This window comes from Pristis pectinata, chromosome 19, assembly GCF_009764475.1.
Source record: "Pristis pectinata isolate sPriPec2 chromosome 19, sPriPec2.1.pri, whole genome shotgun sequence".
In the NCBI taxonomy this organism is placed as follows: Eukaryota; Metazoa; Chordata; class Chondrichthyes; order Rhinopristiformes; family Pristidae; genus Pristis; species Pristis pectinata.
In genome coordinates, this window is record NC_067423.1 from 42042071 (window position 1) to 42057353 (window position 15283).

Consider the following 15283-nt stretch of genomic DNA (forward strand, 5'->3'; position numbering starts at 1 on the left):
AGTTGGCAGATAACATTCAAAAGGATACTAAGTTTTTTTAAATATATGAAGAGTAAATGAGAGACACGGGTTGATATAGGACCAAACGATAACAGTGCGGGAGAGATTATAATGGATGATAAAGAGATGGCAGAGGAACTAAATGAGCATTTTGCATCGGTCTTCAATGTGGAGGACATCAGCAATATACCTGATAGTCAGGGGTCTCAAGGAATGGAACTGAGTTCAGTTAAGATTACTAGAGAGAAGGTGCCAGGAAAGCTAAATGGACTAAAGACAGATAAGTCTCCCGGACCAGATGAGGTGCATCCCCAGGTTCTGAAGGAGTTGGAAAGGGTTCAAAGGAGATTTACGAGGATGATTCCCGGAATGAAAGGGCTTACATACTAGGAGTGTTTGTCGGCTCTTGGACTGTACTCACTGGAGTACAGAAGAATGTGAGGGCACCTCATAGAAACATTGAGAATGTTGAAAGGACTGGACAGAGTAGATGTGGCTAAGCTGTTTCCCTTGGTGGGTGAGTCCAGGACTAGAGGGCACAGTCTTAGAATTAGAGGGTACATGTTTAAAACAGAGATGAGGAGAAATTTCTTTAGCCAGAGGTCAGTGAAATTATGGAATTCTTTGCCACATACAGCTGTGGAGGCCAGATCATTGGGGGCGTTTAAGGAGGAGATTGATAGGTATCTAATTAGTCAGGGTATCAAGGGATATGGGGATAAGGCCGGAAACTGGGGCTAGATAGGAATAGTTTTAGTTTAGCTCATGGAGCAGACTCGATGGGCCGAATGGCCTACTTCTGCTCCCTTGTCCTGTGATCTTGTGAGATTTACCAGGATGCTGCCTGGTTTAGAGAGGATGCATTATGAGGAGAGACTAAGGGAGCGAGGGCTTTACTCTTTGGAGAGGAGGAGGATGAGAGGAGACATGATAGAGGTGTACAAAATATTAAGAGGAATAGATAGAGTGGACAGCCAGCGCCTCTTTCCCAGGGCACCAATGCTCAATACAAGAGGGCATGGCTTTAAAGTAATGGGTGGGAAGTTCAAGGGAGATATCAGAGTAAGGTTTTTTACCCAGAGAGTGGTTGGTGCACGGAATGCGCTGCCTGGGGTAGTGGTGGAGGCAGGTACATTGGTCAAATTCAAGACGTTGCTAGATAAGCATGTGGAGGAATTTAAAATAGAGGGATATGTGGGAGGAAGGGGTTAGATAGTCTTAGGAGAGGTTTTCAAGGTCAGCACAACATCGTGGGCTGAAGGGCCTGTACTGTGCTGTACTGTTCTATGGTTCTATGAACCTGACAAATCGTAGCAAAGGAGGAGGCTGTTCCGCCAGTCATGTTCATGCTGCCCAGTGATGTAGTTCTGTGTGTATGCGCAGTTCCCAGCTATTGGTTGGTGGCCTTGTGGGTTCTAGTACATGCCGGTGGTGTTTACATGCGGCGAAGGTCTTTACATTCACCGCCTCTGCCTCAGGTAGAGAGTTCCAGACCCCACTACCCTCTGGGTGGAAAAAAAAGGCTTCATTCCCTTCTAACCCTTTCACTAACTGACTTGAGTCGATGAAGGTGACATATAAATGCAGAATCTTGTGTGAATGAAGGACAGTCTGGAACGGTTAAACACCTGAGCAGTATGTTGTCCGGAGAAAATAAAATCAACTGAACAGTTGCTGTTGAAAAACAACTAACCTGAATGAAATCCCTAACTTACTGCAAAATCTTTAGGACTAAGTCATGATTATTTGGTATTCGTATTGGTATTGGTTTATTATTGTCACTTGTACCGAGGTACAGTGAAAAACTTGTCTTGCATACCAATCGTACAGGTCAATTCATTACACAGTGCAGTTATATTGGGTTAGTACAGAGCACATTGATGTAGTACAGATAAAAACAGTAACAGTACAGAGTAAAGTGTCACAGCTACAGAGGAAGTGCAGTGCAATAAGGTGCAAGGTCACAACAAGGTAGATTGTGAGGTCAGAGTCCATCTCATTGTATAAGGGAACCGTTCCATAGTCTTATCACAGTAGGGGAGAAGCTGTCCTTAAGTCTGGTGGTACGTGCCCTCAGGCTCCTGTATCTTCTAAGTGATGGAAGAGGAGAGAAGACAGAATGTTCCAGGTGGGTGGGGTCTTTGATTATGCTGGCTGCTTCACCAAGACAGCGAGAGCTAAAGACAGAGTCCAAGGAGGGGAGGCTGGTGTCCGTGATGTGCTGGGCTGTGTCCACAACTCTCTGCAGTTACCATACCAAGCTGTGATACATCCAGATAGGATGCTTTCTATGGTGCATCGGTAAAAGTTGGTGAGTGTCAAAGGGGACAAACCAAATTTCTTCAGGCTCCTGAGGAAGTAGAGGCGCTGGTGAGTTTTCTTAGCTGTGGCATCTACGTGATTTGACCAGGACAGGCTGTTGGCGATGTTCACTCCCAGGAACTTGAAGCTCTCAACCCTCTCGACCTCAGCACCGTTGATGTAGACAGGTGCATGTACACCGCCCCCTTTCCTGAGGCCAATGACCAGCTCTTTTGTTTTGTTGACATTGAGGGAAAGGTTCTCATGACACCATTCCACTAAGCTCTCTATATCCTTCCTGTACTCTGCCTCATCTCCCATCTATCTTTCAGTCCAGATGAAGGGTCTCGGCCTGAAACGTCCACTGTCCCCTCTCCCTCCACAGATGCTGCCTGACCCGCTGAGTTCCTCCAGCAGTTTGTTCTTTTTCTCGCTCCAGGTTCCAGCATCTGCAGTGTCCTGAGTCTCTGTGATTATTTTTATTCATCCATCATTGGGATCTGGGCATTCCTGGCATGGCCAGCGTTTATCACCTGACCGTAATTGCCCTTGAGAAGGTGAGGGTGAGCTGCCTTCTTGAACTGCTGCAGTCATTCTGGTGAAGGTGCTCTCCCATGGTGCTGTCGGGGAGGGAGTTCCAGGATTTAGACCCAGTGGCGACGAGGACCAGCGATATATTTTCAGATCAGGATGGTGTGCGACTTGGTGAGGGGCTCAACAGGCAGCTGTGTTCTCTCATCCCTGTGGCCGTTGTCGTCCTCGATGGGAGAGATTGTGGGTTTGGAAGGTATTGTGGAGTAGCCTGGGTGAGTAGCAGTGGTGCATTTTGTAGGTGGTAGGCACTACGGCTACTGGACTGGAGATGAAGTTTATGCTATTGGATGGGTTGCCAACCGAGACTTGCTCAGGGAAAGATATCTTGTTCAGGAGCTTCCTGAGAACTTTTGGAGCTGCCCTCATCCAGGTAAGTGGGGAATGCTCCATTACACACCTGGTCTGTGCCTTGTAGCTGGTGGAAAGGCCTTGGGGTGCCAGGAGGTGAGTAATTCGCCGCGGGATACCCTGCCTCTGAGGTAGCCATGGTACTTACGTGGCACAGGATAAATAAGCCTGTATGTACACGGTCGAGCCGCCGCCTCATGGCGCCAGAGATGTGAGTTCAATCCTGGGTTCCTCTCCGCATCCCAGAGACGTGTGGGTTGGTAGGTTAGTTGCTTCTAGTGCGTAGGTGAGTGGGGGAGATTTGAAGAGAATGTGGGGGAGATCAAAAAATTGGGATTAATGTAGAATTAGTGTAAAATGTGGCGGGGGGGGGTTTGATGGTCAGTGCAGATTCGATGGGCCGAAGGGCCTGTGCCCATGCTGACTCTATGACTCCACTGGAGCAGATGGTCAGAGGGTTAGTGCCCAACTGGTGATCAGACAAGCTTCCCTTGAGCTGTTTGCGTGGCCTCTCTCCAACACTCGCCCCGCTCTCCTGCTGACTCACCGGAGCGCACCTTAGCGTGGGCTCAGAGACCTGACGAAGACGCGCCTGAGTTCTCGGGTGGCTCTGCTGTCGGAGGAGGAGAGACGTCCTGTGCACGCCTCCCCCTCCTCCCCCTCAGTTAATGCCGCAGTGATCAGCCTCGTGTTCTCACGCAGACCCCGAGCAAGGTGCCGATACCTAACCTTCTTCCTTTCCCTGGTCAGTCTACAAGTTGTCCAATGAGGTAACAGTGCATCATCTACACCTTCTGGGTGAGGTCCTCAGAGAATTTCCACAACACTTGTTGATCTTTCTATCCGTGTTGGTTTGTCGATGTCTCCCACAGAGTGTCCTGATGGCGCATTAATGATCGGTTAACGATATTATGGGTGGTCTTTCCTACCACAAGCTTCAACCCACCCAATCACGTGGCATCAAGATGCAGCCCAACTAGTCCTGCAGCATAGGAGACCAATGTCACCCCTCCACAGACACCTTGGCGTCAACATTTCCTCTTGCGTCTTTCTATTTTTACATAGCCTGACTGTTTGAGCGCTGGGATTAACCGCAGGATGTCATAGCGATGTGTTATTGAAAAGCCGGGCTTGGATCTTAGGTTATTCACTTCAAAACCACCGGCACTGAAATTCCAACCAGGCTGTTCCACTGCATCGGGTTAGCCAGGATGAGGGTGCCTGGGAGATTCTGCGGGAAGCCAGGAGAGCGGGATGGGGTGGGAATCTCGGCACCACTTCCCCTTCTGATGTGGGAGCGACTCCCATTGGAAGGTGGCCGTGACTCCTGGTGGAACTGCTGCTGCTGAGAGCCCGAAACTCCCCCCGGCAGGAGGGACCCCCCCCCCCCCCCCCCATCCGTCTCTGGGACTTCTGACCGGGCTGTTCCAGCAGAATAACCAATTCCCTCTATAATCGATTCCCGCTTCCTCTCAAAGCCATCCTTGGGCCTTTAAACCACTTGAGCCCATCAGAAGTCTGGATGCTTTCCAAGCCAAGACCCCTTCACAATGCAATAGTCAACAGCCGGTAGGTCCACTCAGCCACTAGAAAACCCCACCCCTCCTTCACAGGTGAGACCTGCCCTCTCTCCCAGCCTCTCCCACAAGGGGCTATTCCTGGGAAATGCCCGGAGTGGAATTTCTGGCCCACTGTTTGATTGAAGACCATTCAGTGCAGAAGGCTAAATCTGTGCCAATTTTATTTCATGAATTAAGTAAAAAAAAATGGCAAAATGTCAAATGTTGCAAATCCATAGGACTGCGAAGTGCATCCACATAGCTATACATCATCATTCAAAGTCTACACAGCATATCATCGTGTAACACTGCAATTTTCCCTTTCAAATCCAGTGCATAACGTTTACATCTACAAAAAAAACTATCGTTCAGCTGCGGAAAACTTATTTTTATTCGTTGGGTCCAGTGGTATATGCAGACACAAACTCAGAACCACATCGCACGGCACAATCTCTTTAAGGACATTCAGTGGCCATGAAAGGCAACTGCTTCTTCAGGCCAGGAGTCAGAGACGCCCAGCTTCACTTATCCTTGGTCAGTCCTTGATCTCAGCACACAAGAAGCCAACAATCAGCTGTCGGATCAAAAAAATTCCAGTTTACCTTACTTTCAGATAAAGCTCCTCTGAGCCAAAGTCCTTCTCAATGCTACGGATGGAAGCAGGTCATTCCACTGAACCCCTGCTATCTGACCTCTTGTCATCCACACTTACTTTTCAAGTTGCCCGTCTGATAACCTTTCCCTTGCCATGACCAACATCTAATAAAGTGCGTTATATAAAAAAAGCAAGAGTCTTCTTTCAGAAGGGAGACACATGAATTCAAGGAGTCGAACAGATTTAGATTGCAACCAGTTCAGCAAATGCTTAGATGTGCAACAGTTCCCCTAGAGCGTTAACGTAACAATTCTCCGCTCAACGTTTCCCTCAGGACAGAGACCTGCTCTCGACACCTTGGGAAACCACACTCTGGTGTAAGGCACCAGCTCCACTAGCACTCTGCTCTCAAGATGTGTACCATTCTCCGCCCCAGATCTGGCTTCCAAGCCTGGACGAAGCTCTTCATGTTGACTATCAGCCGGCCAGTGTGGACATCCTCATGCCCCGCTATGAGGTATTCCATACCTGTGGAGAGTGAGAGACATCGGTCAGTGCAGCTCTTGGGCAAAGGATTACAGGGGCCCAATCAACGCACAGGAACACGAGAGGATACAGAGAGAGTAGTGGACGCAGCCCGGTCCGTCATGGGCACAGCCCTCCCCACCATCGACGGCACTTACAGGAGGCGCTGCCTCCAGTAAGTGCAGCATCTATCATCGAGGATCCCTGCCATCCGGGTCATGCCCTCTTCTTGCTGCTACCGTCGGGCAGGAGGTACGGAAGCCTGAAGTCCCACACCACCAGGTTCAGGAACAGCTACTTTCCTACAAACATCAGGTTCTTGAACTGACCTGCACACCCCCAACCGTACCTCAGCAACGGGACACTACGGACCACCTCTTGCACTACAGCGTAAAGGGAGGAGAACTCCCGCTCTGGGATCCACGCCAAACTGTAAGTGTGCAGCCGGTGGAACTGCTTCCTCACAGCTCCAGTGACCCGGGTTCAATCCCGACCTCTGGTGCTGTCTGTGTGGAGTTGGCATGTTCTCCTTGTGACTCACAGGTTTCCCCAGGTTGCTCCGGTTTCCTCCCATGTCCCAAAGATTCAAGGGTCAAAAGGTTAATTGCTCGCTGTAAGTGTGTAGGTGAGGGGTAGAATGTGGGGGGAGGAGATGGCCATGTGGGGAGAATATAATGGGATTAGTGTTGGATGAGTGTAAACGAGTGATTCGTGCTTGGTGTGGACTCGATAGGCCGAAGGGCCTATTTCTGTGCTGTAAACTCTACGACTTTAATCTTAAGTTTGCCTTTCAGGTGGGGACCACTTGTCACAGCAGGTCCACGAAGAGCAGAGAGGGTCCCATGCCTGGGCAGCAGAGTTTGGCGGAGAGGTCCCAAAGCACCATGCTCCACAAGCACCCTGCTCAATGTTGGACATTTCCCGTCCCGAAATTGGGTTTACAGTTTCCTCCCTTAACTCTGCTTTTTATACGGTGCGGTCACACAGAGTGTGGGTGTGGGCGAGGGAGGGTGGGGATTTGGTCTGACACCACTTTCTCCGCTCAGCCCTACCCCTCAGTATGGAAGGCAGATTCTAATTAATGATGTATATAACTCAAGGCAAAGAGAGATGGATGAATCATCACTCGCTAAACTCATTTATCTGTCTGAAGCCCTGTACTGACTTGTTAAAATCACAAAGCCAGGGCTTCATAAACACCCATTTCTTAAAGCTTTGAAATATTTTGTTCTTGTCTAAATTGAACTGCCGAGAATATCCTGGCCACGTTACGCAGACTCACCTGAGCAGAATGTCGCAGTTAAATTTCCTTAACCCCTGGGGACTGCAGGGGTGACTTACAGAATTCCTACGGGAAAATACTCAGCCTTAATTTCACCCGTTGACTTTGTTCCAAAGGGAAGGGATCGCAGCCAGAAGATCGATGCACAGATAGGATCATTTATGGCCATTTAAAAGTGCTATAAATCAGGCTATTCAACGTTTAAAATATATTAACTTTGTATATCCTCAGCGTCTGCTATTTCAATTATGCTCACAGTTTGGATTGAGGCTTCCCATGTAAACATCATGTTACATTTAACTGTCTTACAAAATCACCTGTGGCAAAAGGGTTCAAAAGCGTGACACCGAGTTTATGTAGACTTATTCCATTGGAAACGGGGATAAAGGGAATGTGAAAATGGCAGAACGTATGAATGAAACAGGTAGAGCAATTCCATCAATTAGTCCCATTCCCACTTCCCTGTGATCTGCTGTCCATCTCATACCCATTAACTCTACCCCAAACCTCCTGCACCCACCTACTCCGAGGGCTAACCAACCCACCAGCACATCGTTGGGATGTGGGAGAAAACCGGAGCACCCGGGGGGGGGGGGGGGGGGGGGGGGGGGGGAGGGGAACCCACACGGTCACAGGGAGAACGTGCAAACTCCAGACAGAATTGGATCCGGATGACTGGAGCTGTGAGGCAGCGTCTCCGTCTGTTGCACCACCGTGCCTTTCATACGTTGAATTACTCTCGCCTCTCCTGATCCGACTATCGCCCACCTCCTGACACCACTCCACCTGAAGAGCAACAGGATCAGGACTTCTAACCCGCCCCGGCATTTAGTCGACGAACAAACGGCTGGAAGAGCTCAGTGGGCCGAGCAGTATCTGTGGAGGGAGAGGGGTGGGTGACGATTTGTGTTGAGGTCCTGCATCAGGACCCGAAACATCAACATCCACAGGTGCTGCCTGACCTGCTGAGTTCCTCCAGCAGTTTGTTTTTGCTCCAGATTCCAGGGCGTGCAGTCGCCTGTGTCGTCAGCATTTAATCACATGGCTGCCCTGCTGGTTACTTGTCAGCCTTTCCTACTTGTCCCTTGAAACACTGACCGAATAACAGTAAATTAATCCCAGCTTTAAAACTCCAGCATTCACAAGCCTAGACACTGGATTGATCAGTGCCCATTTTTTAGGCGTTAATCGTGCAAAAATCAATCTTTACCAAAAGATAAGACCATAAGATATAGAAGCAGAATTAGGCCATTTGGCCCATCAAGTCTGCTCCACCATTCAATCGTGGCTGATTTATTTTTTTCAATCCCATTCTCCCCATAACCCTTAACCCTCTTACCAATCAAGAACCTATCAATCTTTGCCTTAAATACACCCAGTGACTTGGCCTCTACAGTCCTCTGTGGCAACAAATTCCACAGATTCATCACCCTCTGGCTGAAGAAATTCCTCCTCATCCCTGTTCTAAAGAGACGTCCCTTTATTCTGAGGCTGTGCCCTTGGATCCTAGACTCTCCCACTGATGGAAACATCCTCTCCACATCCACTCTATCCAGGCCTTTCGGTATTCAATAGGTTTCAATGTGATTCTCCCCTCATCCTTCTGAATTCCATCGAGTACAGGCCCAGAGACATCAAACGCCCCTCATATGTTAACCCTTTCATTCCTGGAAGCATTCTCCTCTGGACCCTCTCCAGGGCCAGCACATCCTTCCTTAGAAACAGGGCCTAAAATTGCTCACAATATTCCAAATGCAGTCTGACCAACGCCTTAAAAAGCCTCAGCAGTACATCCTTGCTTTTGTGTTCTAGTCCTCTCGAAATGAATGCTAACAGCTCTATAGAACTCTGGTCAAACCACACTTGGAGTATTGTGTTCAGTTCTGGTCACCTCATTATAGAAAGGAATGTTGAAGCTTTAGAGACGGTGCAGAGGAGATTTACCAGGATGTTGCCTGGATTGGAGAGCATGTGTTATGAGGATAGGTTGGGTGAGCTAGGGGTTTTCTCTTTGGAGAGAAGGGGGATGAGAGGTGAGTTGATAGAGGTGTACAAGGTGCTAAGAGGCATAGATTGAGTGGACAGTCAGAGACCTTTTCCCAGTGTGACAATGGCGAACATGAGGGGACATGATTTTAAGGTGATTGGAGGAAGGTATAATGGGGATGTCAGGGGTAAGTTTTTTACACAGAGAGTGGTGGGTGCGTGGAACGCACTGCTGGCAGAGGTTGTGGGGGCAGATACATTTAAGAGACTCTTAGATAGATACATGAATGATAGAAAAATAGGGGGCTATGTGGGAGGAGAGGGTTAAATGTCTTAGAGCAGGATAAAATGTCAGCACAACATCGTGGGCTGAAGGGCCTGTACTGTGCTGTGGTGTTCTATGTTCTAACATAGACATTCACGTTTACCTTATGTAACATTTACCTGAAAGAGACCATCCTAATGATCATTTCAAGTTGCAATTATGCCCGATGCAAGTTTGGAGGGGGCACTTCTGTGTGCAAACCGTGCCAACGCAGGTGGCCTTTCCCAACATCAGCCATGAGGCCAATGAGTCACTGAGGTACTCGACCCACAGTGGCCTCGGTGGTGACGCTGCTGGCAGGATCCTGTTACTGCAGCAGCTCCTCAAGACGCTGGGAAGACACCAGGAACTCTGCCTCTGCGTAAGCCTCCAAGTCCATTGGAAGGATAAATGAACCAAAGTCAGTGCCCTCTCTCAGGCCAACATTCCCCAGCATTGAGCCCTAGTTACAGACAGTCCACACGAACGGGCAGGTCACACCCTTCACATGCCCAACACCAGAATCCTGAAATGGACACTCGATTCCAAGTTCGAGGAAGAAATGTTTCCAGGTGAACAGAGGAAAAGATTCAAGGACGTGCTCCAAACCTCCTCGAAGAAATGCAACGTCCCTACTGACTCCTGTGAATCTCTGGCCTGTGACCGCTCAAAGTGGAAAAGGAGCCTTCAAGGTGGCAGCGAGAACCTTGAGGCCTTGCGTCAGGAGCAGACAGAAGAGGTGGAAGGAGCGCACTGCCATGCAGACCATCACCAGGCATCTCCTGGCCTGGATGGACATGAAGTTCCCACCCCAGCCTCACCAGCCACCTCGGAACCCACAAAACTGGAGGGCGGACCAAGTCATCCTTGATCCCCAGGGACAAGAAGTAAGCTGTTGGCACTGATGTTACTCAGGGTGGCTCAGATGGCAGGTGCAAAGGCACAGCCATCTGTAAAGGGCCCACTCCCAGGGAGCCTTCAGAGACCCCTCATCCCACCTGAGCCTCTGATAATCAGGGTAACCGAGGCTGCCATCGCTGAGATATGTGACGTCCTGCAGGACAGTCTTTGGCTGAGTCCACTTGCCTGATCCACCCTCCCTGTGGAGGTCAAGGTCAACTTCCTCACCACAGAATCCTTCCGAGAGACCGCAACAGATCTCTGCCGTGTTCTGCTTCTGCTCTCCGCAGCATCGGACAAGTCAGTCTGGCACAGTATTTGCAGGGAAGTGACTCCATCTACTTTGATTCCACTGGTCAAAGGTCAGAAGGCAAGAGATCCAGGGAGGCTTGGACGTGTGAATTCAGAATTGGCTTGCCTGTAGAAAGCAGAGGGTTGTGGCGGAGGGAGTGCATTCGGATTGGAGAGCTGTGACTAGTGGCGTCCCGCAGGGATCGGTTCTGGGACCTCTACTTTTCATGACATTTATTAACGACTTGGATGAAGGGGTAGAAGGGTGCGATAGCAAGTTTGCAGATGACACAAAGATCGGTGGTGTTGTAGTGTGGAGGGCTTTCGAAGCTTGCAGAGGGACATTGATAGGACGCAGAGCTGGGCTGACAAGTGGCAGATGGAGTTCAATCCGGAGAAGTGTGAGGTGGTACACTTTGGAAGGACAAACTCTAAGGCGGAGTACAAGGTTAATGGCAGGATTCTGGGCAGTGTGGAGGAGCAGAGGGATCTGGGGGTTCATATCCACAGATCCCTGAAACTTGCCTCACAGGTGGATAGGTTAGTTAATAAAGCTTATGGGATGTTAGCTTTCATAAATCGTGGGATTGAGTTTAAGAGCCGTGAGGTAATGATGCAGCTTTACAAAACTCTGTTTAGACCACACTTAGTGTACTGTGTCCAGTTCTGGTCGCCTCATTATAGGAAGGATGTGGAAGCGTTAGATTGGGTGCAGAGGAGATTTACCAGGATGCTGCATGGATTGGAGAGTATGGATTATGAGGAGAGACTAAGGGAGCAAGGGCTTTACTCATTGGAGGGAAGGAGGATGAGGGGAGACATGATAGAGGTGTACAAAATATTAAGAGGAATAGATAGAGTAGACAGCCAGCACCTCTTTCCCAGGGCACCAATGCTCAACACAAGAGGGCATGGCTTTAAGGTAATGGGTGGGAAGTGCAAGGGAGATATCAGAGGAAGGTTTTTTACCCAGAGAGTGGTTAGTGTGTGGAATGTGCTGCCTGGGACGGTGGTGGAGGCAGGTACGTTGGTCAAATTCAAGAGATTGTTAGGTAAGCATACGGAGGAATTTAAAATAGGGGGATACGTGGGAGGAAGGGGTTAGATAGTCTTAGGCGAGGTTTAAAGGTCGGCACAAGATGGTGGGCCGAAGGGCCTGTATTGTGCTGTACTGTTCTATGGTTCTATGGCATCCCGAGCACTGGGATTGGGCGTATCGCCGGCTTCCCAGGAGAGTGGGCAGTCATTGAATGCACTTGTCTGCCAACAATAACACAGGACCCATCAACAACAATGGAGCCCACTTCCCAGGTCTGTTCACACAGCACAGAAACAGGCCCTTCAGCCCGATGACTCTGTGCTGACCGTCAAACACCCATTGACACTGATCCTGCACTGATCTCACTTTATTCTCCCAACATTCCCATATGCTCCCCACCCACCCCCCGAAACCCGATTCTACCACGCATCTACTTGGGGAAATTTACAGTTGCCAATTAATCCATCAACCTGTCCATCTTTGAGATACAGTCATAGAGTCACAGAGTTGTACAGCATGGAAACTGGCCCTTTGGCCCAAATTGTCTATGCTGACCAAGTTAGTCCCATTTGCCTGCATTTGGCCCATATCCCTCTAAACCTCTTCTATCCAGATACCTGTCCAAATATCTTTTAAACGTTCTAATTTTACTAACCTCTACCACTTCCTCTGGCAGCCGGTTCAATATACCCACCGCCCTCTGTGTGAAGAAGTTTCACAGGCCTTTTAAATCTTTCCCCTCTCACCTTAAACCTATGCCCTCAAATTTTAGACTCCCCGACCCTGGGGAAAAGACTGTGACAATTCATCTTTTTATGCCCCTCATAATTTTATACACCTCTATAAGGTCACCCCCTCAAGCCTCTTACACTCCAGGGAAAGAAGTCCCGGCTTATCCAACCTCTCCTCATAACTCAAGTCCTCCAGTCCTGGGAACATCCTTGTGAATCGTTTCTGCATCCTTTCCAGCTTAACGACGTCCTTCCTATAGCTGGGTGACCAGAACTGCGCACAATACTCCAAGTGTGGTCTCGCCAACGACTTGTACAGCAGGCGCGGTAGTGTAGCGGTTAGCGCGACGCTATTACAGCGCCAGCGACCCGGGTTCGATTCCGGCCGCAGTTTGTAAGGAGTTTGTACGTTCTCCCCGTGTGTCTGCGCGGGTTTCCTCCGGGTGCTCCGGTTTCCTCCCACATTCCAAAGACATAGGGGTTAGGAAGTTGTGGGCGTGCTATGTTGGCGCCGGAAACGTGGCAACACTTGCGGGCTGCCCCCAGAACACTCTATGCAAAAGATGCCTTTCACTGTGTACATGTGACTAATAAAGAAATCTTATCTTATAATATGACGTCCCTGCACTCAATTCCCTGACCAATGTGGGTGGAAAGCAGAGTATCCAGAGGAAACCCACAAGGTCCTCCACATCAACAGCACCAGAGGTCAGGATTGAACCCAGGTCACTGGGAGCTGTGGGGCTGCAGCTACACTAGGTGCCCCATTGTTGTAGATCACGAGAAGAACATCCTGATGGTGAAGGGTTTCCATGGAGCACACTAGTCTGCTCCATCCCCAGGGAGGCCACACTGCTGGACAGCTTCAGTGGCTGGCACTGTGCTGGGGGCAATGGCTACCTCTACCCCCCGACACAATTCACAGCCGTCCCACAGCAGCCGGGCACCGCAGTTCCAGGCCGCTGTGGAAAATGCCGCCAGCGTACTAAAGGCGGGATTCTGCAGCCTGCGTCCTTCCAGGGGCACCGAGCGGGACATTACCCGTGGGTGAGGAGGCCTCGCCGTCCTGTGTGGCCGGACGTGCAGCCACAGAGGGAGACCATCAGGGAATCCTGGAGTCTGAGGGCCCCGGGGCGGGTCCCCAAGGCCAGTGGAAGAGCAGGGGACCTGGTGCAAGGAGAGGGTGGGGGGTTGGGGGAGGGGGGGGTGGAGGAGGGAGAGGGACACTAGCAGGAGGGGAGCGAAGGAGAGGGAGGTGAGGAGGTGGTGAGGTGCAGGGAGACAAGGAGGAGGGAGACAAGGAGAGAGATGAGGAGGAGGGGGTGAGGAGGAGGGAGGCAAAGAGGAGGAGGGAGACGAGGGAGATGAGGAGGAGGGGGTGAGGAGGAGGGAGGCAAAGAGGAGGAGGGAGCAAGGAGGGAGACGAAGAGGAGGGAAGTGAGGAGGGAGGCAAGGAGAAGGGGGTGAGGAGGAGGGAGGCGAGGAGGAGGGAGGCGAGGAGGAGGGTAAGGAGGTGGGGATGAGGAAGAGGGGCTGAAGAGGTGAGGAGGAGTCAAGGAGGAGGGAGGCGAGGAGGAGGGTGAGGAGGAGGGGTGAGGAGGAGGGGGTGAGGAGGGGGTGAGGAGGGGGTGAGGAGGAGGGGGTGAGGAGGCTGAGGAGGAGGGGGTGAGGAGGAGGGGGTGAGGAGGGGGTGAGGAGGAGGGGGTGAGGAGGCTGAGGAGGAGGGGGTGAGGAGGAGGGGGTGAGGAGGGGGTGAGGAGGAGGGGGTGAGGAGGCTGAGGAGGAGGGGGTGAGGAGGAGGGGTGAGGAGGGGGTGAGGAGGAGGGGGTGAAGAGGGGGTGAGGAGGAGGAGGGTGAGGAGGAGGAGTTGAGGAGGAGGAGGTGAGGAGGAGGGTGAGGAGGAGGGGGTGAGGAGGAGGAGGTGAGGAGGAGGGGTGAGGAGGAGCGGGTGGGGAGGGGGTGAGGAGGAGGAGGGTGAGGAGGATGGGGTGAGGAGGGGGTGAGGAGGGGGTGAGGAGGAGGGGGTGAGGAGGGGGTGAGGAGGAGGATGAGGAGGAGGGAGTGAGGAGGAGGAGGGTGAGGAGGAGGGGGTGAGGAGGAGGGGGTGAGGAGGAGGGTAACGAGGAGCAGGAGGGAGAAGTGGAGGAGGTTGAGGAGTGGGAGGAAGAGGGAGACCTGCCTGGGGACATTGGAGCTGGACATCTGTCAGCTGGAGAGGAGTTGGGGGGTGGGGTGGGGGGGGAGGCTCCCCCTGACAGACAGACTCTCTCCATAAGCAGCCTGCAGAAGGAAAGCTTCCAGTGCCGGGCAAGCCGTCTCTCCACGTTACAGACCTTATCGCAGGAAAAGAACTCAGCACAAAATCCACTTCTCCAGATCATCAGCACTCTGCAGGCATGAAGCTTGTCTGCAATCTCGCACCCTTTGGACTACAGCTCAGCATCTTCTCAGATACTCAACATTGTAGCCGTAGAGACTAGAGACACACGGTTAACGACAGATTGATCAGGCCGGGTGTGACGTGGTGTTGGGGATAACATTGCAAAGCAATACGGTCTATAATCATTCAGGAATGAGAAATCCCTCACGAGACTCCACTTGAGATTCGGTTTAAAGCAGTGCATCAACTAGCTGGTTCACAACAGGGCACGACTCAGAATTATTGAGTCTTTGCGGCACAGAAGGAAGTCATTTAGACTGCTGAGTCCGCGTTAGTTCTTCCGTACAGCAGTCCCTACCCTGCAGCCATTTATTTCCCTTGTGCCTTTAAGGTGAGAGGGGGTAGGTTCAGAACGGACGTGAGGGGTACGTTTTTTACTGAGAGAGTG

The 15283-nt window shown here is 51.0% G+C and overlaps 1 protein-coding gene across 1 annotated transcript in view; it reads right to left on the reverse strand.

Moving 5' to 3' along the window:
• Positions 1–4966: 4966 nt before the first annotated feature.
• Positions 4967–15283, reverse strand: part of ntn4 (netrin 4) — an 89329-nt gene continuing 79012 nt past the window's right edge. The window contains exon 10 of the mRNA XM_052033702.1: positions 4967–5925. Within this exon, the coding sequence (XP_051889662.1) occupies positions 5792–5925 (134 nt within the window). The 3' untranslated portion in view covers positions 4967–5791. The remainder of the gene's footprint in view (positions 5926–15283) is intronic.